Raw genomic sequence first — 23,911 nt, 5'->3', positions numbered from 1 at the left:
TCCATTGGCACCCTGTGAAGCTCTAGTGAACTCCATGCCCAACAGAGTTAAGGCAGTGTTGGAAAATAATGCTGCTCAGACAAAATATTGACATTTTGGGGACAGTTTGGACATTTTTACGTGTTCTCACTTTTGTTGCCAGCGGTTTAGACATTAATGGCTGTATGTTGAGTCATTTTGAGGGGAAAGCAAATAACACTGTTATACAAGCTGTACACTGACTACTTTGCATTGTATCAAAGTGTCATATCTTCAATAGTGTCCAATGAAAGGATATAACAACATATTTACAAAAATGTGAGGGGTGTACTAACTTTTGTGAGACACTGTATATAAAGGCCCCCATGGAAATAAAAATAATAAAAAGCACAGGGGGGAAAACAACAAAAATATAACATATGCCTAAGGTGTTTAATAAAATTCATGATGGAAACCATGTCCTGGCTAACAGTACATTTGTATGTATATTCAAGTTTAAAAAAAAAAAGTCACTCATAAAGGGTTGTATAGCTCAAGAGGGATTATAAAAGTTGTGCAATAAAAACAAAATTCATATTGCTGCTGTAGACTTCTCCAGCATTTTCTTTCTCCCACACACAAACTGAAATCAGCTGATTGTAGCACAAGTACACATGAAGAAAAAGCATGTTTGTCTGAGGTTTATTCCTTTATATCCACTTGTTGTTCAGATACTTGTGTTACTAAGGTTACTCAGTTACCAGAATTAAAACTAATGTAATTACTGAATTTAGTACAGTAGCGTGACACTGCAATACTGAAAAAATGTAATGGGTTACATGTAACTTTGTAACGTGTTAATTTGTTACTTTGTAATGCATTGTTTAGCTATATGATATAGTTTAAAAATTGAGAATGACAAAACTGAGAATTCTGAGACAGCTGAGGTTTCGCATTCTGGCTTCTGTTTACCTTTTTCAGGCAGCTGCCCCCCACGGATGGACAATGTGATAAATGTTGTGTTGAAAGAGCTGTAACTTCACAGTGACACAAAACACAAGCGAAAAAGAGCTTTATTTTGAATTTAACAGAAATTAGCAGTAAACAAATTGGAACAAGAAAACAGTTGAAAGACTCTAACTTTTGTAGATTTTAATTTAGCATTGACATGATAAATAAAAATTTTTCACACAATGAGTAATTAACAACAGTATCCAAAACTGCATGTATTGAAATCAGTATTAATCTATTTAGTTTGATTCTAGTGAAAATGTGCAATATGTGGTCGAAACAGTAAAACAGATGATTAATTTTAGTTTATCAAGAGCTTATTTCATGTTAATACATTTTGAAGGAAGTAGTTTGTATCAGTTTGTATCACTCACAAAAACCTGATTAAAAGTCATTCGATTTTTAATATTCTGATTACATTTCATATCTAGTCTCAATCATATAGTTAAGATTTAAGTAAATTTAACATTTAAACATTTAAAATACCCAAACTACATTTATTGATTCTAACCGTCCATATTAAAAATATAAAAAAATCCCTACAGTCCCTACAGTCACAGAAAAACTTGATATCTGAATCTTTCACATGTTCAGATTGGCTGGTCATTTCCTGGAGTTGCTTGACTAGTAGCGCTGGTGTTGGTGTAATCGTCATCATCTCTCTTCTACAATCTGTATTTATAAATAAAGTTTATTAGTCCCAGAGTTATGAAGTGTAATCTGATCTCAGGGCTCTGACAAGATCGACAGTTTTTAACTGCAGCCTTCCTGCTTGCACTTGCATCATTTCGCTTATTATATAGTAATACCTGTTGTAACTACTGCAGTCTATTTGATTTGATAACAGCATGTTTTCAGTTATTTTGTATATTGCCAGCAACTGATTTATTGAGAGCTGTTAATTACGGATTTTATTTTCTTCCAAGAAAGAGCACTATGCATATTATCATTAGAAGACAGAATTTCCCAGAATCCTTTGCAGTTGAGATGGCGCTCATGTTTAGCTAGAAAAAGAAAAGTTTGCCATTATATATTTTGCTCGGATGTTGGGCAGTTTTTTGTGTGGTACACCCTTTTTTTGAACTCTCATATAAAGACTATCTTGTCTATAACTGATGTCCTGCTCATTTTCTTTGCTAGGTGGATTTTCTACAACAATGCTAATCAACGCAATAAAATAGAATAAAGTAGTACCTCAAGGTTATTGTCCTTGCACCACCTTTTGAAGAATTCTTTGACTTTTTTTTCTTTCTCTTCTCTCTCTTCCCCTTGTAGGGTTTCATTGTTCTTCCAGTAAACCCGAAACATCTCATCAGAAAAACAATCTAGGAGAAGCTTGGACACCTGACATCAGAGACAGCAACATAAAATCACATAATACACAGCCAAAGTTGTCTTATGGAGATACCTAAAAAAAGAACACACAGCTCATGAAAATAAAGGATGTAGTTCTCACCTTTGATTTGGGGATTAGTTCTCCTTTATCTGGGTTATTCTTGCGATAGAAATATGCTTTTTCTACAGGGTCCATTTTTTTCATCCCATAGTCAAAAGGGATGTCCTAAAATGAAATGTTACAGCGAAACCTGTGTTTATATTCATATGCAAATAATTGCCCAGTGCAGGTTGGACACATATTTTTAAAAAATTGAACATTTTAAGAAATGTTTGATGGATTAATAAAACTCACAATAACGTCAAAATCTTCCTCACTATAAGGAAACTGTTTACACAGTTCTTCTCTCAAATTTTTCTTGAATTCCTGAAGGATGGAGTTGAGAACGTGTGTTATTATTATTATTTTGTTGATCTTCTTTTATAAGCCGTTCTCTTTCTTACCTTCCAGTTTTCTGTTCCTTCTTTTTTCTTTAATTGAGAAGCAGTGGAAAGGGAGAGAGAAAAAAGGATTTATTCAGTGCAGAAAGCACACAGAAAGCACAATTACATGAAACTACATTTTTAAAGAGAATCTATTTTGTACTCAATTTCTCTATTTCTATTTCAAACAGAATTTTTGTAATACACCAAATTTGAACTGTTCCAAAACTTTTTTTAAATATTGATTTACAGCTTCGTGTTTTAGTGCATACATGGACAATGACTCTTGGAAAATAGTATTGTATGCCTTCCTTGTTCCCAGAGGGCCGTGTGATAAGGCAGTGTCAGAATAGCACACACCATATGCTATCATCAACCTCTAAGGCTGATCTCATGGTATTGGGTCTGTGACCCAGTGTTTATGTTTTGATTAATTAATATTCTTTGATTTAATAATATTTTTGGTTCTGTTCACCTGTCTTCCCTGTGTCCATGTCTCATGTGTAGTCTGTCATGTCTCTCATGCATGTTTAGTTCTGCCTCTGTGTTTGTTTCAGCTGTTTCCCAGTCATGTCTCTTGTGCCCTCTGTTATATATGTTCAGTCAGCCCGTGTCTTAGTGTGTGTCTTTTGTTTCCTGTTTTACTTGACAGTCTCATGCGTGTTTAGTGTATTCAGTTTTGTTTCTTCCCCGCCATTGTGTCTGATTAGTCCCAGCTGTGTTACCCTCCTGTGTCTCTTTCCCTCATTATCCTTTGTGTATTTAAGCCCTCTGTTTCCCTCTGCCCATTGTCATGTCGCTGTGTGTTTCTTCCGTGCTCCTCGGTTCCCTCATCACTCCCTGTTCCAAGTTTTAGTTTCTAATTTCCGAATTTTGTATTTAGCTTGTGCTCTACGTATCCAGCAATAAAGCTGCCTCTTTTCATTCATAATGTTGTGTTAGGAGTCCTACATGGGTCCTCATGCTCCCTGCGACACAGCTTACCTTGACAACTGATTTTGTTTTTTGTTTTTTTTCCCTAGTAGCAGCTTGGTTATGATGAACTTATTAGTTTTTCCCTTCAACTCATGCTTTCCCAGTTTCAACTAAGGAAAATAATATTGTAGGTTTTGTTGATGAATCATCAAAGATTACAAGACTGCACGGAACAAGCCCAGACATGTCTGAGAGCAAGCAACACTGCTTCATCCTCTGATGATGATTTAGACTGTCTTGCATGCACATGGCTTTTTTGTTGTAAGCAGCAATTTCTGTGCACTCTGGCCTTTTGTCGAAATGTAAATGATTCTGTAAACTTCACTCTCTTTGTATTCATGGATTTTCCAGTAAACCCTAAGTATCTCATCAGAAAACTAGGAGAAGCCTGACATCAGAAACAGCAACATAAATATGACACATTACACAGCCAAATTTGTCTCATGGAGATGCATTAAAAAAAAGAACACACAGCCCATGGAAATAAAGCCTGTAGTTATCACCTTTGACTTGGGGATTTGGATATATTTATAATGGTTATTCTTGTGATTGAAATATGCACTTGTAATACAGGCACATAAAAACTGCATACCCTGGCTTGACCCACACAGCGGTACAGGTCCCGTTTCATGACCCTCTGTAGAATCTTTGTTGCCTTCATCAATTTCTTTTCTTCCTCTTCGTCTTTGTTCGTGGAGGAAGATTCCTTCTTTTCCTCCTTGGGGTGGCACATTTTTTCAATCACATGATCTACAGAGTAAACAGATAAATTGGAAGATAAGTAAGTTCAAACACGAAACAGCTCACAAAGTCATCAGTAGGGTCTTACAAATTTTTTTTTTTTACATAAATTTGTATCACAAAAAACCCCTAACTGGATGATTATAGCAACATTATTAAATATAATGAACATAGTACAGATCCACTGCAGATAAGACTAGTTTAAATAAATATGCAGTCAAATTAATTCAATAGTGTCAGTCAAAAGGCACATAGTTCTGTTTGTGTTGTCCATAATCTTTAACAATTTGTATCTGTATTTGAAGATGGTTTATCTGAAATAAACTGAATGAGAAAAAGAAAAACTGTTACAGTTAAAAAAAAAAAGTGCATGCAAAGACAATTTATAATTTATCCACACAGATTAAAGACGCTACCTGTCAGCTTTATGTATGCTTCCATGTCACCTTTAGCTTCGGAGAGAGAAAGCCACTCCCCTTTTGAACTTTTAATTTTGAAGTCTCGGTGGTCATCTACTAGTAAGAAGGCATCTCTGATCCTGGATATATAATTACCAAACATATGACTTCAGGGGCACAACTGCATATAAAGCTAAATTTTGGGTAGTATTAAAAATGGAACTGTAGGTACTTACATCATTTCTACAGCCATTTTTATCTTGTGCTTGCAGGCTCTTCTGTGGATAGAGAGCCTTGTGTGGAATATGTCATAAAGACTTTCTATTTCCTGTTAACAGCAAAGTTTAGTCATTGCCAGTCAGGTAAAATAATTTCTTTTAAAAAATTGATTAAAAAAAAAAACAGAGGTCAATACTTTGTCTCTAGAGCAAATGTGTTTCCGTCCATCCTCCTCCACATCACACACCCTGGCAAGCATGATGAAGCGCTGATGGTCAAAGCTGTTCGGAATCCCCAGCTGTTGGCAGTCCCTGAGATGGGAGAGAGGAAACATTGAAACATTGCCCCCACCAAAAACCCCACCAAGTCTGCTTCAGATAGTAAATCTAACTATCTGTATACAGAAAACAGTACAAAGTACTTTTGCATATTGCATCAAAAACAGGATTTTTCTTTTGTGAAGTAAGCTTCACCTGGCAAAGTAGTCAAACTTGTCAACATCAATCCCAGTTTCCTTGTTTGACACAATTTCATAGAGAAAGGATTTTTCCTCCTTTCGACCTTTGTACGACCACTGTGGAGACAAAGCCAGATGAGAAACATTAGACACTGAGTTCTGGAGCAAAGACAATACTTAATTCACCCAACTGACCTTCGGAGGTCCTCTGATCAGTTCCTCAATGAACTCCAGGTCAGTTTTATCGTCGCCTTCTATTTTCATTCCATACTCCCTCATCATGTCCTTCAGACCGTCTGTGTTCTCCAGTAGGTGATTAAACATTTCAATAGAGGCATCCTCATGCTGCAAGAATACACAGGTGGGTGTTTTAGTGGGAGCAGATTAAAGTGAAAAAAACAAAACAAGCATGCAAATATATATATATATATATATATATATATATTAATTATAATATTTCTTCCTTTTTTTTACATTTAAAAAACTGTCCCACTTTGCTTTATAAAGCCAATGTGCTATAGAATTCAAAGTGATACACCACCAGTAGCTGGTGTTTTGCTCCTCTGGTATTCCTGTCAATTCATTTCTGTGCCCTGCTCATGTATTGAGCCACGTGCCTGTTCATTTTAACTGTTACGATGCCTGGTAGGAGCTTCCTTTTGGTACTGAGGTACGTTATTGGCATGTAGTTTGATGGGACTGTTTCCTTCTGCGGGTCCTTGGGGATCAGGACTAACTGGCCTTCAGTTAGTGATTCTGGGTGTGCTTCATCCAATAGCAGCCTGTTCATTTGTGCTGCCAGATGCTCATGGAGTGCAGTCAGCTTCTTCAGCCAGTAGGCATGAACCATGTTGGGGTCTGGTGCTGTCCAACTCTTCATACTGGAGACCCTTTCTTGGATGTCTGCTACTGTGATGGTTACTGGGGCCTGTTCATGGAGGTTGCTGTGATCTGCCCTTAGATCCAGTAGCCACTGACATTGTTGTTATGTGTTGCATCCTTATCCCATATGCTCTTCCTGTATTGCTCTGTCTCCAGCCTTGGTGGTGCTGTTCTCATATTGCTTCCCTGCCACTGAAAGTACATCTTGGATGGTGCAGTAGAGTACTGCTGGTTGATCCTCCTGCCTTCTATTTTTCTGGTATATTATCAGTATTTATGTAGATTTAGATGTACTGCTTCAGATTTATGTGTGGATTGTGGATCATATTGTATGTATTGCAACACTTTTGAGGCATATTTCTCTCCATATTTAATCAACTCCATACAATTCAAATAACTAAAAATCTAAACCTTAAACACTGAGTAGCAGGGAAAAGCTAAACTCAAAACTCCAAAATTATTACAGAAACTAAGAACCATAAGTAAGTGGTTCTTACCTTCTTAAGTGGTAAAGACTACTGCAAAGTTTAGAACCAGTTACCTCTAAATCTCAGATAATTGATTACTGTGGTTTAATTTATTTATTCTTTTAAGTTGTATATGTGTTGCAATTTTTATTTCAAACTCTTACCGTCCATTGATCATCGTCTGCTGTGCCATCTTTGTCTTTTTTGTCTCTTTTGATTGCTTCCATAAACATCCCATCATAAAAATGAGAATAGGGCCCATGTCCTTTATATGACAAAATAAACATATGATATGAACAATGGGGTTATTTTCTATACCTTCTTATCTGGCATTGCACATTGACTAGTATAGACAGGCACTTCCATAGACGTGAATACAGTGCAGTAAACAGTATAGTGCAGCGGTCCCCAACCCCCGGTCCTCGGACTGGTACCAGTCCGTGAGTCGTTTGGTACTGGGCCGCGAGAGTTGAGGCTCAGGTGTGAAATGTATGGTTTTCAGGGTTTTTATTGGTTTTCAGCGTTATTTTGTTATCGTTTTGATCGTTAACTCTGTTTTCCTGGGTCTTTTCACGTGTGTTATGAATAAATCTTCTTTTTTTCGGTACCGGTACTAGTTTTATTTTGTTGTATTTATCCGCGACACATTAAAGGCCAGTCCGTGAAAATATTGTCCGTGGCGCAAAATAGGTTGGAGACCGCTGGTATAGTGTATATCTTAATTCATTCTATTAAATGTTCATCCTGTGAAACACATGGGTTTTATTTTCTGCTTTCATTTAAGAATGTGTTAGTTTTAGCCACATCAGTGGTCAAGGTCAACATAGTACTTGACATGGGGATAGTTTAATTTTATTTTCATGTTTAATCACACCCTATGATGGCCATCTGCAATATAATATTTGTGATATACAAAATGCTTGTATTACTTACCTAAGTCATGACAAAGACCGGCAATCTCCACACAGAGGACATCTCGGTCACTGATGAGCGATTTCTTCATCTTCTCCAACTCATTAGGCTTAAATTTCATCAACTTAAACTTCTTCACATTCTCTGGCCTCAACTTCTTAAACTTGTTCAACTTCTTAAACTCCTCAAGATGATGCTTTTTAAACTCGTCCAACTCCTCAGACGTCTTCTTCTCAAACTCGATTAACTTCTCAGTATTATAAGTTTCCAACTCCTCCAACTCGTTATCGTCAAATTTCTCCAACCTCTTCAACTTCTCCAACATCTCCAAATCCTCATACTTCAACTCCTTGAACTCGTTGAACTTCTTCAAATCCTGAGGCTTCAAATTCAACTCCTCAGAATCCTCAGTCTTTAAGTTGTGCAACTTCTTCATCTCCTCAGGCGTCAACTTTATCAACTTTATCAACTTCTTCAACTCGTCAGGCATCAACTTTATCAACAGGTTCAACTTCTTCAACTCCTCCAACTGCTCGATCTGCTTCTCCTGCTTCATCTTCAGAGCTTTTGCAAGCTCACCTGCTAAATGTGCCACTCTTTATTGCAAAATAGAGGAAACTGTTTTCAGTTAGTACATTACTACACTGCAAAAAAACAAACAAACCCCAAAACAAAACAACAAACCAAAACAATTAGAGAACAATGAAACACATCAGATCGCAACAGGAAAAAAAAATCATGCTGGGTGTATATACTGATATGGAGTGGAACACTGACCCTAACCAATGCAACTAATGAAAAAGGGAGGAAAACAAATGTCAGTTGCCTCGTTGTGTAAATCGATTCCTCTTTTGATGGTTGTCATCCTTGCCCCTTTATTGTGCCTGTTGTTAATGTAATGAATATGAAAGCAACTTCAACTGATCAAGAGCCCTCTCTGCCACTTAACTAACCAGATCAATATCCTAGAGTTTTTAATGACTTGATACTGTACTTTGATTAAAAAAGTGCTCCGGTCATTTTTTTGTGTGAAGTATATAACCCAGTCTGTCCTTTCTTTTGGATTTTTATTACAAATAGGTGTTCATGTATGAAAACCAGTGGACATACCCAATTGAGTGTTCAAAGCGGTTGTGAGATGCTCCTGGATAAACATTATAAATCCCCCCAAGTTGACTGATGTTTCGTAGTCTCTGGAACTCAGGAGTGTCTATAATTTTGACAAGAACTGGGTGTAATGCCATGTGACCATGGATGGGATCATTAAACACCTTTGTGAAGAAAAACAAGACAACAAAAGAATTAGACAAACTATGTCCGACTAGCACAATGTCAAGTAGCAGGCTTTGGGGGGTGTTTTTTGTTTTTTGTTTTTTTTTCACAATTAATTTGGTACAGTGGTAAACAACCATAGTGGCTGATGCTCAGTTAAATTTTCTAGTAACTTGCCTGTATGGCACCGTCAGAGACACATGGGCAAGATTTCATTTCATGAAAGATAAATAAATTTGTCAGGATCCTGGGTCTCTCAAACAGTGTTTTGAGTCTCTCTCTCTCTCTCTCTCTCTCTGGTGTCAGCATTTTCAGCTGTGTTTCCTTGTGCTTCCACTTCTCTCATTACCTTTGTGTATTTATCTCCCTCTCCCTTTAGTCTCCCCCAGTGTTATGTGCGCTTCCCCGTGTTCTCCCTGTGTTTCTTTGTGAGATAAAACCTTATTTTGAGTGTATCCCTGTGTGTGGTTAGTCCTGCGTTTGGGTCCACTCCTGCCTGCACACATCCGCTCCCTGACACTAGTCTTCTCTGGTTACATTTTTACCTTTTATAATAACCTGTCTTGTTCCACTTAAAGTCTTTTGTTTATACTTGGGCTTTCCCACAGACTATTGCTTGACCTGAAACTTCCAGTGTAGTTTTCAGTTTTCTTCTTTCTTTTTTACCCCTTGGCTGTAAATTGTTGATGGGGTCCTATTGTAACCCCATTGCGTGAGCATGTGGACACCTGAGTTTGTGAATGTAATAACTTAAGAATGAGGTGATGTAGGATTTTGAAATTGATAGCAGAGGTGCATTTACTAATAATCTTCGAGATGTTCAAATCTTAGTGACTTCAAGGTCAAGGTCCTAGGTCAAGTTTTCTGAATAAAATAAAGTCATCTAGGATTTTGGAATTAATACTATTGGTGCATCTAATCAAAGCCTCGGACAAGTTTGAATCTCAGTGTGATATGATACAAATATCACTGAATCCACTCTTTGTGGTGAAAAAAGCTTGATTATATTTAAGAACCTTTTTATATAATTTTTCATTATTGGTGAAAGTCAAAGAGAGCTTTTTTCAGTAGACTAATAATAATCACATCTGGAACATAGAAAAACAATTCATTGTTTTGATAGAAGTGCAGGTGATAATTCTTAGAACAGTTTCAATAATATTATTAAAACATTGCACTTTACAGAAAGTCAATCCTGAAGACAGGGCATGCGATAGAAGACACATTATATAATAATGTTGGTCAGGGAATTCCCTAAAGAATCATACACGACTGAGTACTTTATGTGACTGTTTCTCTTACTGTCAGTGACTCATGTTCATCCTTGATTTGGACACTATTTTACTCAGAATACAAGAAGATGATTTAAGGAAAGTTATTTGATCTTTATTGACTCAGATTTTTTGTATTATTTGAATTTTTTGCAATTAAAATTGTGAGACAGTGGAGTTCATTTCTGATGTTGTGTATATTTTTTTGACTTTTTACTGTCTTACAAATCTGACTTGTGGGAACTCATTGTAAACAGAATATTAACCACTGGATTAGCTTGCCCCTACCCAATATAAAAAAGAAATATTCAGCAAAAGATGATATTTTAGGTACCCCGCACTCATTGCAAGCCTTTAGAAAATCTCTTTTGTTGTTGTTTAAAAAAAAGTGATCATACTGGCAGGGACTAAAGATAACAATCTATATGGCCGCTTCTTTCACATTTAAGGTGAGCATATGATTATAGCATCTGAAGTATCCTGAATAAAAAAACAACACAAAAAACAAAGGTCTTTTTCTTTAAAATGTGAATTCAGGCTGACTTAATATTAACAGAGCACCACTGTGAGTGTGTATACTGTTGATCTTGCCAATGAGCAAAGACATGTCTCCACTGCCCACACAGCGCATATATGTCAGGAATACGGAGCTGTGAAGTCTAGTGTGTGAAAGCAATGTGTGGAGACTCGTGCAGGTGGCCTGCTGTAAAGAGCAGCAGGGGAACTTAGCTGAACTGAGCAGAGGCAGATATGAACATCCACAATGTTCATATCCTTATCTACAATAATAATGATTCTTATTTTTGCTGTAGCCAACTTTGAGGTCAGTTTTAAAATGTCACAAACCTAGAACTGTTTCTGACTCACCAGCAGTAACTGAAGGTAACGCGTTTAGTAACGCGTTACTGTAATCTGATTACTTTTTTCAAGTAACGAGTAAAGTAAGGGATTACTATTGCAAAAAAAGTAATTGGATTACTGTTACTTTCCCATAAGCATGCTGCCTTATTGCGTTACCAAAAAGTGATTTTGTTTGCCAGAGTGTCTCATGACAATGACTTAAGCGCGTGCGACATTCGTGGTAACGACATGTGCAGATCAACAATGGATAATATATCGAGTGCGGGAGAGAGTATGACCAGCGTGGAAGTACTGACCTTACTTTGAGTTTGATTCCAGAAAAAGTGACAAAAACATTAGCGTGCACTGTTCACTGCGTGGGAAGAAAACTTCTTTTTACAGCGAAAACCCCCCCCCTAAACTTTTGAGCAAGCACCGAGCATGCTGCCACGGGAATGTGAAATTCACAGAGAAATCCCCGGATTCCCCTGCTGATATGACCGCTACAGCAATGGGCAAACCTCCACTCACTCCATTCCTGCTAAATAGGTGAAAATAGATTTAAGAGCGATAGGACTTAGTGCAGCTGAGTCTTTGATTTTATTTATTTTCTGCTGTGTTTTACTTACATCTATTTGAAAGCGTGAGTGTTAACACAACAAATTATTTTAATTTATTTTATTTTATATGCTGGAATATGCAGAAAATAGGTTTAAATGTTAAACAAATTTCTTCAAGTCAAAGGCTGTGGCATATAATTAAATTTTTGCTTGATGGATAAAGTTAACCCTTGTGTGGTGTTCATATTTTTGTTACTCAGCCAGTGTTCATGGGTCTGGTGGACCCGCTAGAGTTTTGGCTTTCCAAATTAACACTATCAAACAATTTTATGTTAAATTACTAAACAGATGTTTGCTTCATCCCAATTACAAGCCATATGAACAGCAAACATAGTTAATTTTTTCCCTTTACCTTTGTTAGATCACATTTATGAATTAAAACATTAAAAATAATAAAATAATAATAGAGACTTTTACAGTCAGGTTCATAAATATTGGGACATTGACACAATTCTAACATTTTTGGCTCTATACACCACCACAATGGATTCCAAATGAAACGAACAAGATGTGCTTTAACTGCAGAAAGCTTTTATTTGAGGGTATTTACATCCAAATCAGGTGAACGGTGTAGGAATTACAACAGTTGTCAAATGTGCCTCCTACTTCTTATTTATGGACCTGGCTGATTACATTTTATATGATGCATTATGCAGGAAAAAATAGAATTGGGCTGAAAGGTCTATTGTTTTATTACCTATTCAGTAACTAAGTAACTAATGACTTTTAAAAATAATTAATCAGTAAAGTAAAGGGATTACTTTTTTGGAGAACAAATCAGTAATTAGTTACCAATTACTTTTTTCAAGTAACTTGACAACACTGGTTACAAGCCTCAAAGAAGTCAACATATTGTAATTATGGCAGGTCAAAAAATCACAGCTAATAAGAATCTGCCTATCCTATTGGAAAGTCTTGTCTCTCACTCGGAAAACAAAAGATTTGAAAATACAAAGTGTCTCACCTTGTGTTCTTCAATGTAGAAGCATGGGTTCTTAGTAATGTTGTTTTCAACTTTTTTACCACCACTAAAGAGTAAAAACCAAGAAGAATGCATAACAGAAAAATACTTAACTGGTGGAAAATGCAGCTTGGTTTATTAATAGATACTTACTTCGCCAAAGAACCATTATCAACAGTGGTGTTGTGTTCTGGGTAACAAAGGGGAAAAGAATCAGTACTGATAATCTGTTATGACAAGTAGTTTATAAAGATTTGTTTTCTTGCAATTGTGCCTAACAACAAACCCTAACCCTAATTGTAACAGTGTGTTCTCATGTGACATGCAATAATGTGGCATTGTCTTGTAATGCCTGTGTTCATCCCACAAGTACAAAACTACTTGCAGGTAACATCAGACCTAAGCTGGACTCTTAGCACCATAACCACAGTGAAAAAAGCCCAGCAAAGGCTCTATTTCATTAGCCTGCTCAGGAAAGCCGGCCTGAACCATTGCCCTCTCACCCAGGACTTCAGAGGACTGATAGAGAGCATCCTCACTGCAGGGATCACTGTTTAGTATAGCAACATCACGCGACCAGAACGGAAGGCTCTGCAAAGAGTCATAAAGACTGAGGAGAGCATCAAAGGGACAAAACTTCCATCCATGATCTCTATGTACACACGGTGCTGGAAAAGAGCAGAGGGAATTATAAGGGTCTCGTTCCATACAGCTCGTTTCTGCTCAGACACAAGAACTGCACAGACAACCTAAGACACAGCAGAGCAGACAGCATTATCACTCATGTAAACCACTGAACAATGTGCAATAATAACCCCACACTACACTCAAAAAAGTAAATTGTGTGGTTGTTACATTTACAAAAGCCTAACTTGTAATTTGCACAAAAAATTTCATGTTTCTCCGGTGAACATAATTAAATCATGTAGGATCTGTATGAAATTCAACAACTTAATTTGTTCTTCTATTTAGTAAGAGTGGTTAGTTGCCAGAACTCTTGAAATTCACAAGATCACACGAGATTTCAAACCACATAAAAATCACTGGGGTTATAAGAGGCAGACAACTATACACACACCTATTGCTATTGCTATTTATTGTGGTTTAACCTGTCAAGGACAATCGTAGCTTTCCACCTTTTGTTAGGCCTGAATTGACAGCTTGGTTGCGTGGTGGTTCCAACTGTTGCCTCACAGCAAGGAAGTCCTGGGTTTAAATCCAAGAAGTTGTTGTAAATCTATTAAATATTTATGTTTTATGTTAACATGAAGACAACATGTAGTATTTAAGTGACCAAGTAATATTGGGGTAAAAGTTATTGAATAGTGTTGGGATAAAGTGACAAAATTGTGAATGATTAAAATTTTCCAAGAGCTTAACTTACTTCATCTAAATATGTTTAAATCACATTTTATCAACACAAAATGCACAGTCTTAATGAATATGAATAAGTTGTGTTGATTCAACTCAGCGTGCAACATCTGCAATATAATTGTGTATATACCACCACCCCTCATGTAAAGGGTGTATAATTTATAATTTGTATTAGTATTGATTTGATATACCTTTATACCTTTATTAGTCCCACGAGGGGAAATTTCATAAGGCTGCTGACCTATTGCACGCAATGGCGGCGCCATCTTACCCTCCGACCATACATACATTACACAAAAACATTACATGGGGAAGACAGGCCCAGACTGAGCTCCAACAGGGAGATCAGTTTGAGAACAGAAAAAAAACACCTCTGCACATAGCACATGAAAAAAAACTCTTAATACACCAAAGAAACACATGACAAACAACAGGGGTGGGTAAAGGGTGAGAGACAGCCGAATTAGACAGCACATCCGGGCCTGCAGCCTGTGCGCTGGTCTCCTTGATCCACCGTCAGCATCGGAAGGGAATAAGCGTCAAAGGCGTTTGGAGGGGGGGGGGGGGGATGAGTGTATGTCTGCATGTGTATATATGTCTGTGTGCGTGTGTGTGTGTATGTGTCCAGAGTTCAGCTGAGACAGTGTCCTTCGCCCTGCCAGGCTAAGTAAACAGTCTCCCAGCCAACCCAGGTGGCCTTGCATATAAAGGGAAGAACAGTCTAAGCACAGTCTGTATCAGGGTGTTGTTGTTCAGCTCCAGCCTAGAGACTGCAGCTGGCGCCAAAGGGGTATCCGCATGAAGTGATGGTGGTTTTTTACTTTAGTGCGAACAACTCATATGAATTTCTTTTTTTTTTTTTTTTTTTTTTTTTTCCCTAAATGACATCAGAAACAGCAGTATGCGACATTACGTGATGGCAGAGCTTCAGTTCATCCTTTGTCATTTTTTTTTTTTTTTTTTTTTTTAATAAATAGGACAGGGGGAATGAATGAGAGAGAGAGGGGGAGAGAAAGAAAGAAAACCAAAGGGGAGAAGAGACGGTGAGAAGGGGGGGGAAGAGAGAGAGAAAAAAAAAAAAAAAAACTCCTGGGTCACCTGTATGGAGAAAAAACAAACAAACAAACAAACAAACAAAAACAAACAGAGGAGACAGCAAACAACAAAGAGCAACATAATAATAGAGAAAACAAAGCACCATCACAATAAACTAGCTAGTCATAGATATCAGTATTTACTAAGTAATAAACGATATTGTGCAGCACGCAAGATAGACAGCGCACAGTGTGCTTTGAGGCAGCAGCCAAGAAAGCTTTAGTCCGCGTCTGTGAATACCCATGTGTGCATACCTGTGTGGATCAGCATGCTTGCATTCCAAAGGTTTCTCCATGTAATGATCTGCTAGGGAGTGTGGGGGGGCCACAGCCCCGTCCTCCAGGGTGTGAAGCGGGTATGGAGGAGATCAAAACTCCAGACATCCAGAGGCCCCCAGAACACAAGAGACCATGGAAGACCAACAGAGGGGCAGCCGCGCCACTGTCCCAGTAAGAGCTGAGGAGAGTCCCAATGAATTTCAAAGCTATTCTGACACTGGTGTCTCAAAATCTCCCGTTGGAGAGCCGTGAGCTTCGCCATGATGTTAGCAAACTTGCGCTCTGTGATGTTGTCATTCTTGTGCTCAAAGAGCCGATTCTGAGAACTCACGACCACAGTGAGCTCCCCAAGATGTCATCCAATTTGCGCTCAGAGATGTTATTCCGAGCGAGCCCTTCCAAAATGTAATCCAGTCTGCACTCAGAGATCTTATTCTGAGTATTCACGGCAGCCGTAAGCCTTTCCAAGATCTTATCCGTGCTGCACTCAATGAGCCCATTTTGAGAAACTCACGCCTCTTCCCATCATTTCGGCTATTGAGGGGGAAAAACACATTGGATAAAGCCTACAGCAACATCCAAAAAGGCTACAGAGCAACCCCTCTACCACATCTAGGTTTGTCAGACCACATGTCCATGCTGTTGATCCCTGCATACACTCCCATTAGGAGAAGAGCCCCCCCAGTCACAAAAACTGTGAAAACCTGGCCAGAAGGTGCATCACATCAGCTGCAGGACTGTTTTGAAAACACGGACTGGAGCGTGTTCGAACATCAGGACCTTGAAGAGCACACAACATCAGTGCTCTCATATATTAACTTCTGTGTCAACAGTGTCACTGTGGACAAACGTCTCCGGGTGTATTCCAACCAGAAACCCTGGATGACTAAAGAGGTCCAGGTCCTGCTGAAGCAACGTGACGCCGCTTTTAGATCCGGTGATGGTATGCAGTACAGTGCAGCCAGATCTCAGTTGAAAAGAGGCATCAGAGAGGCCAAGGCAGCGTACAAGAGAAGGATCGAAGACCACTTCACCACCAACAACTCACGACAGGTATGGCAGGGAGTTCAGCACTTAACCAACTACAAACCTGGCAATACCACGTTGACTGAGGGTAACGCGGAGCTTGCAGAGGAGCTGAACCACTTCTTCGCACGCTTTGAGGTGAAGGGACCAGAGGCAGCAGCAGCAAAAACATCGGACAGCAGCAGCCCAAGCCTCATAGTGCAGGAATATGAGGTGAGGCGCACACTGAGGGCAGTGAACCCCAGGAAGGCCACCGGACCAGATGGGGTAACCGCAAAGGTCCTAAAAGAGTGTGCAGACCAGCTGGCTGGGGTCTTCACTAAGATCTTCAACACTTCACTGTCCCAGTCCTGCATCCCGCCGTGCCTAAAGTCAGCCACAATTGTCCCACTGCCAAAGCGTACTAACATTAGCAGCCTCAACGACTACCGACCAGTTGCTCTAACACCTGTTATAATGAAGTGCTTTGAGAAACTGGTCCGACGTCACATCATGTCCTGCCTGCCACCCACACTCGACCCGCTCCAGTTTGCATACAGAGCTAACAGATCAACTGAAGATGCCATTGCTACAACGCTCCACACCACCATCTCTCACCTGGAAGTGCAGGGCCGTTACGCCAGGCTGCTCTTTGTTGACTTTAGCTCTGCTTTCAATACGATACTCCCGGACAGACTAATAGATAAACTGCTGGAAATTGGACTTCCTTCCACCACCTGCCGCTGGATCAGAGACTTCCTCTCAGACCGTGTACAGAGAGTTAGAGTGGGGCCTCATCTTTCCTCAGCCCTCAGCCTCAACACCGGCTCTCCACAAGGCTGTGTACTGAGTCCCCTACTGTACACTCTGTACACACATGACTGTGTTAGTTCCCACCCAGACAACACAGTCATCAAGTTTGCAGATGATACCACTGTGGTGGGGCTCATCTCAGGGGGAGATGAGACTGCATACAGAGCTGAAGTTCAGAGGCTGTCAGATTGGTGTGCAGACAACAACCTGGACCTCAATACCACCAAAACAAAAGAACTGGTAGTTGACTTCAGAAGGAGGAAGTCCGAGCTGCAGCCTGTCAGCATCAACGGGGAGTGCGTGGAAAGGGTCTCCAGTTTCAAGTTTCTGGGTGTGCACATAGACACAGACCTCCAATGGAGCTCTAACACCTCTGCGGTCTTAAAGAAGGCCCAACAGCGTCTCCACTTTCTGAGAATCCTCAGAAAAATGGACCTGAAGAAGGAGCTGCTGACCGTCTTCTACCGCTGCTCCATTGAAAGTGTGCTGACATATTGCATCGGTGTGTGGTTCTCCAGCTGCACCACAGCACACAGAAAGGCACTCCAGAGGGTCATCAACATGGCCCAAAAAATCATTGGACATCCTCTTCCCTCCCTGAAGGACCTGTACAGCACTCGCTGTCTCAAGAGGGCACGCAGCATCCTACGGGACTGCACACACCCAGGACACCGGGAGTTTAAGCTGCTGCCGTCTGGCAGGAGGTTCAGGCTGCTGAGGTCCCGAACAAATAGACTCAAGGACAGCTTTTACAACAGGGCAATAGCCCTGATCAATGTAAATAGCTGACCTGACTGGATACCTCCCTGGACTTTTTAGGGGGAGGTAACAATGTTTAAAACGATAACAATAATATTTATATTTATAACAAGGTGCAATAATAATTAATGTGCAATAATAACAGTGTGCAATACACATACACTTATTCTTCTTTTTTATACTAAGTTAATATACTGTGTTGTGTTGTTTGTTACGTTGTGATGTGTCATATCGTGTCGTGTTGTGTTATATGTAGTGCCGACGTAGGACAGTTTTTCCAATTTCATTGTACTACTGTACTATGTATGACTGTGCAATGACAATAAAGAGTTATCTTATCTTATCTTATCTTCAATTCTAGCGGGCAGCCTTGTGGGGGTTTGAACAGCCGGTTCCGCTTTCTTAATTCTTCGATAAGTCAGGGCCAAGCCAGCTCCGATCAGCAAGAACCCTGTTACCATGGTTCCGAATATGTAGATATCTTCAGCACTCAGGCTCACCCAAGCCTAAACTTCTCATTGAGAAGGGGGTGTCAATCGCATTCAGAGACCAGTTGATCAAATCCATAATTAGGTTTTAGAGAACAGACTGTGAGAGAGTGTTCCAGGGAAAAGTAATACAAAAAACACGAGACTAGACAGGGACACAAGAGGCTAAGCAGGGAAGCTAAGGGAGAGGAGGAGGAGAGGAGAAAAGTGCGACCACCTTCGTCAAGAGCAAGAGCAGAACCAATTGTATTGTCTTGTTTATTTTTGTCTGTTTTTTTCTAACATGCTTACTATGACTGAGAGCTCTGCACAAGAATTCCAATGTGATTAGACTGCTGGTTTATGAACAAATGGCAAATAAAGAACCGTGAACCTATTTTTGGTTTAGGCACTGAACACAACCTGGTTAGGAAAAAATTGTGGTTCTGATTAAAGCACACATGAGAAACAACCTTGGTTATTCACAAATGACACGTTGAGTATGGCCCTGTGTTTGTCAGGGTCCTGGGACTGGGCGACCCAGGATCCCTGAGCAGTCATGTATTATATTATTATTATTATTATTATTATATGTATTTTGGTATTGCTGCTGCTCTCCTCCATGATTGTAGATGTGAGTGTGTGTGTTTATGTCTGCGGGGATGCTTGGAGGATGGAGCTCAGCCACCTGCAGGCCTGAGGGGTGTGGCCCTGCGGAAGGACTGGCCACACCCGAAGCCACACACCTGCCGCTGATCAGGGCTCGTCGGGGGAGCTACTTAGGAGAGTCTTGGAGCTCCCACCGACGCGGGATCATTCCATGAGACTCCACGTTAGTCTTCTGCTTAGCTAAAGTCTGAGTGTATGCCTACTGGAATTAAGTGTCTTGACGGCTGCCTCTGTCATTTTCCCGTCAGGAGGAGCGTGGAACATCGGAGGGCAGCAGGCACGGGGTGTGTGTGGACACACGGCAGTGGAGAACACGGAGCACGGACTTTTTGGGAAGACACGACACGGGAGTCACGGGAGAGCACGGGGATTTACTGTTATTGTTTCCATCACTGTAAATAAACGCACTGTTTATACACAGAGTACCGCGCCTGGGTCCTCCTTCCCCACACATCCCCACGGTCTGCCAGCCAGACCGTGACAGTGTTGTTTTTAGGTTTGTTTTGGTGTGTGTGTGTGTGTGTGTGTGTGTGTGTGTGTGTGTGTGTGTGTGTGTGTGTGTGTGTGTGTGTGTGGGAGGGGGGGGGGGCTTTCTGTTCATAACCATATTAAAGACTCACGTTTTGCTGAAGTTGTCTCCTTGTGTCCTGCGTTTGGGTCCTCACCCTTGCACTCTGCACCCACTGACAGCACCTTAACAAACCATTTGTAACGACCCATCATAAAGGGAAGCTGCAAGATTGAAGAGATTTAATGAACAGCTGCAACAGAAACTGGGTGGTGCCCAGGATATTTAGCAAAGTCCAAAATACATTTGAATATGTCTACCTAGTGCATTTGACTCTGTCTGGGCACAGAAGGAAATTTACACTAATCTGATAGAAGTCAAGAAAACTTACTCTACCAGTGAAATACCTGCATTGCGGGCGCCAGATGTTCAACATTTGAACTTTGGAATGGGTAATGTTTTTGGATGTCATGTAGACGTCTATGATAGTTGCAGGCAATTTACATTATTAATAAATGTATTTTTTTAAACAATCATTGACTTTTTGGAAGCAAGAGAAACAACAAATCAGCACAGCCAGTTACAAAAAGAAAAACACAGGTACATGAGTTACAAATGTACACATCTGGACCAAATGGATTTGCAGTTTTAGATTCTTAGTCAGATATCGGCCTGTAATAAACAATGATGATGAAGCACAATCATAGAGATCACTTTCATGAAGTGACATAGTTACTGCATAACTTTAATATCCAGATAGGTCATGATCTGAGGGTAAATGTTTTGTGCTCTTCTGCACAGTGTGCAGGTCAGGTGCAACACAGATTTCAGGTTTACACAGTGGAATAGTCTGTAATAAAGCTACTTTCCTCTGGATAAATCCGGTCTCCACTTGAGCTATTGGATGCAACTCTGAGATTAACTCTGTCAAATGCTGTAGAATTCAAAAGTATAATATAGGAGGAAGTGAGAAGGCATCCAAAAGGAAATTTAATTGAGAATTTACAGCATCAGAGAATCACATGACCCCTCTTGCTTACTGGGAGTCAGGACTATTTTTCTCCCCCTTGTTCTGCAGTTTGAGCAAAACTGGCCATTGCACATGATTTTTAATTCAGAACTAAGTTTGAGTGAAAGCTTATTTTTGTAAAGGAAAGGACATTTCTATGAACATATCTGTCAATCGTGCCTATTGAGATTCCACCTCTGGCTCTGAAGCAGAAGTGTTAAACAGGAAATAACCATAATAAGGTGGGCAATAATGGCCTTTCAGTTTGACAGGGCGTGCTCTTCCCTAAATCAAATCAAGAAACAACAGCCATAGAGATGACAGCGTCATACAACTGTCTTCTGTTTACTGAGAGATTTCTGGTGTTATTGCCATGAAACAAGATCAAGTGAATGTAGAAAAGGAAGAAACTGAGAGCATGGTTTGATCCAGGAGTTGAAGTTGTATCAGGACAGTTTTTGTACATATATTAGAGTGTTAGTTGGGCACTTTGAGCTCTTGTTGCCAAAACAGGGACAACATTTAATGAGCCAAATGACCTGAAGCAGCATCTAGCTGTGACTCCTTGGTAAAATATTGTTATTTTACTATTTACATATCTTTGAATATTCAGTACCACTGCATGTTTTGAGCTACAAACAAACTTGTTGCCAAATACAGTGGTCTGATTGGTCAGATCTGAAAATGACTAAACTTATCTACCTAAGCGTATTTGGTGTCCAAAAAAATATCCATTCACACAAATATTTTGAGTCCTTTGTACAGAGGTCCAAAGGGGTTTTTAACATTAGGAAGAAGTTACAAATATTCCTGGACCCTTTTTCTTGGAAAATGGAGCAAGTACAGAATGTACTTAGAGAGAAAACTAAAATACAAATACACATTTCAATATATCGAGTTTTGTTGGGAAAAAGTAACTGTCACTAATCTGACTGAAGTATAGTTAAAATGTTTTAGCAAACTAATCTTGAACAAAAAACTATATATAATGTAGAAATATGAAAGCAACTAGAATACAAATTTAAAAAAATATATATTATATGAGTCCCCCAACCCACCCCCCACTTCATAATATCATAAACTATGTTACTGTGTAAGTGTGTGTTAATTACCTTGGCCATGGCAATGAACTTCAGTCTGCACAAAAAGGATGTCTCTGTTGCTGATGTCAAATTCTGACTGCTATGTACATCAAGCTCTCCTCCTTATATTAACATGTATTTGGTGTTTATGCTCCTCCCATCTGCCTCCTGTCTTTCTATTTGTGTACGTGTATCTATGGGTGTGGTGTTCACTGACTCCTTACCTGTGCATAGAATTCAGTGAGATCTATTTTCAGAAACAGAATATTGCTTTCATAATTGTATATTTGTTACCTTAGAACATGCCCTCCATATCTGCACAGGAAATTGATCCAGTCACAATGACTCGTACACAGAAAAGAGGAAAAAAACAATCACGCCTAACGTGCTTCAGGATAAGATCGAGATGCTTATTGTAGCTTCTGTTTAGAAAAAAAACCTCCTTTTCAAACAAAAGAATGGAATGATATTTTGTAATGATTGTGAATGTACATGTCTGAAATAAAAATTAACTGAACTGAACTGAAGTTATTTGTATAATTATTTTTACTGATATCTGGCTGTGGCTCAGGTAGTAGAGCAGGTCAATCGCTGATGTGTGTATGCTGAAGAATTTTTGGATGAGATAATTAAACCCAGGTTGCTTCTGTGAGCACATTAAGTTTAGCAATGTCTTTTTATGTAGAGAAAGCAGGACCACCATCAGCATGTTGTTTCTACAGTACCTAACTCATTATCCTAGCGTTTAGTAGAATATTAGATGTATTTTTTGTCCATTTCTTGACAGCAGCTTTTAGTTTTTAATCTGTATAATACCAACAGCAAAACATAGTCCCCAGTGTAAAATCTTACAGCATTTCAGCTAAATCTGTATTCAACAATACAAAATAACCACTGCAAAAATAATTTGTTGGCGATTGCAATCATTCTACTGCCCACACTGGTGTTGAAAGAATGCCTCCCCAATTTTCTTTCAGACCATTATTTCCTGCAGTTTTTTTTATTCCTTGTTTGTTTACATGATTAAATGCCTTTAAAAAAATATTCTACAGAGTATAATTATGTTGTAGCTGATGGAGCAATGAGAAAGGAAAGAGAAAACATGATGATGAGGAAGACTTAAGTATAAAACAAGAAATACTTGTGGAACAATCACTCAAGGTTTGTTGTGTTGTGTTCATCCGGTGTGTCCAACATTGTTCTGTTATGTTTTATCAAATGTTTGATCCCATACATGTGTTTCAAGCAAGTCACTTGTATCTATGCTTAGTGTGTATAAACACACTTGAGGCCAATATACAATAATGTTTTGGCATTGGTGGGGACGGATGATTCAACCACCGAACCCTGCCGTTTCTTTTTTTTTCCTTTTTGTCTTTGCTTCTTGATTAAAAAAAAAGAAATACACTTGCCTACATATGCTATTCTGCATGCTTTTAAACCATTTAAAATTACAATTCATAGTTTTATATGTGAATTTTATAATGTTAAATTACTATTAAACAAATGACTGACTAAAGTATTTTAGGCTTTAGTGTACTTCAGCCATAATCCATATAAATCAGGTATCGTACAAAAATAAAAATAGCTTCAAATACAGTCATGACAATAAAAGAATATGACTTTAAGGACTTAACAACATTACTTCAGTTTACACCAACATCTCTGATACATTAGCACTAAGGGAACACTGAATGACCTGCTGGTTTTTGTCCATAAAACTACTCATCTAAGATTACCACAAAGTAAAAGATCTCTCACCAAAATTATGCAACATTTTAGGCATAGTATTGCCCCTATCAAATCAGTGAGCTGGGATTTTTTATTCTAAACATGAACTACTGTTACAGCAACAGACATGGACTACTGGTGCTCCACACAACAACTCAATGTCCACTATGTGAAGGAGCCAAACACATGCCTTCTCCTCTCGTTAACTGAGATAAACTGCTGGCATATTTGTTTTACATCCATACTGTCCAGTCTCTCCTGGTGGACATGGCATACAGCAGCATTGTTTAATCTCATTTGAGTCATTGTTGACCTTAGC

General features: G+C 39.2%; 1 protein-coding gene across 1 annotated transcript; it reads right to left on the bottom strand.

The window, feature by feature from the left end:
* Nucleotides 1-1,079: 1,079 nt before the first annotated feature.
* Nucleotides 1,080-21,947, bottom strand: LOC147305879 (deoxynucleoside triphosphate triphosphohydrolase SAMHD1-like). The gene is made up of 19 exons (XM_086277434.1): nt 21,892-21,947; nt 19,883-19,994; nt 13,306-13,470; nt 12,956-12,992; nt 12,806-12,869; nt 8,949-9,109; nt 7,860-8,434; nt 7,091-7,191; nt 5,773-5,922; nt 5,594-5,694; nt 5,317-5,431; nt 5,138-5,229; nt 4,920-5,041; nt 4,355-4,512; nt 2,809-2,835; nt 2,660-2,731; nt 2,426-2,530; nt 2,164-2,313; nt 1,080-1,641 (listed from the first exon to the last, which is right to left on the bottom strand). Exons 1-19 carry the CDS (start codon nt 21,898-21,900, stop codon nt 1,624-1,626), a joined length of 2,334 nt encoding a protein of 777 aa, XP_086133560.1. The 5' UTR covers nt 21,901-21,947; the 3' UTR covers nt 1,080-1,623.
* Between the last annotated feature and the right edge of the window lie 1,964 nt (nt 21,948-23,911).

The sequence above is a fragment of the Aulonocara sp. 'chitande type north' Nkhata Bay genome, linkage group LG20, assembly GCF_057382095.1.
Source record: "Aulonocara sp. 'chitande type north' Nkhata Bay isolate Kocher_YH1m ecotype deep benthic linkage group LG20, A_spYH_male_GT1.1, whole genome shotgun sequence".
Classification (NCBI taxonomy): domain Eukaryota; kingdom Metazoa; phylum Chordata; class Actinopteri; order Cichliformes; family Cichlidae; genus Aulonocara; species Aulonocara sp. 'chitande type north' Nkhata Bay.
The sequence above is the reverse complement of the archived record's forward strand: the minus strand, read 5'-3'. Positions and strand labels throughout refer to the sequence as shown.

What these genes read in the sequence shown, in the direction of transcription:
- LOC147305879 (XM_086277434.1), bottom strand. An exon ending in TCTACATTGAAGAACACAAG is followed by an intron (nt 9,110 to 12,805) that starts GTGAGACACTTT and finishes TTCTTCACAAAG; the next exon opens with GTGTTTAATGATCCCATCCA. An exon ending in AAGTTTGACTACTTTGCCAG is followed by an intron (nt 5,432 to 5,593) that starts GTGAAGCTTACT and finishes CTCCCATCTCAG; the next exon opens with GGACTGCCAACAGCTGGGGA.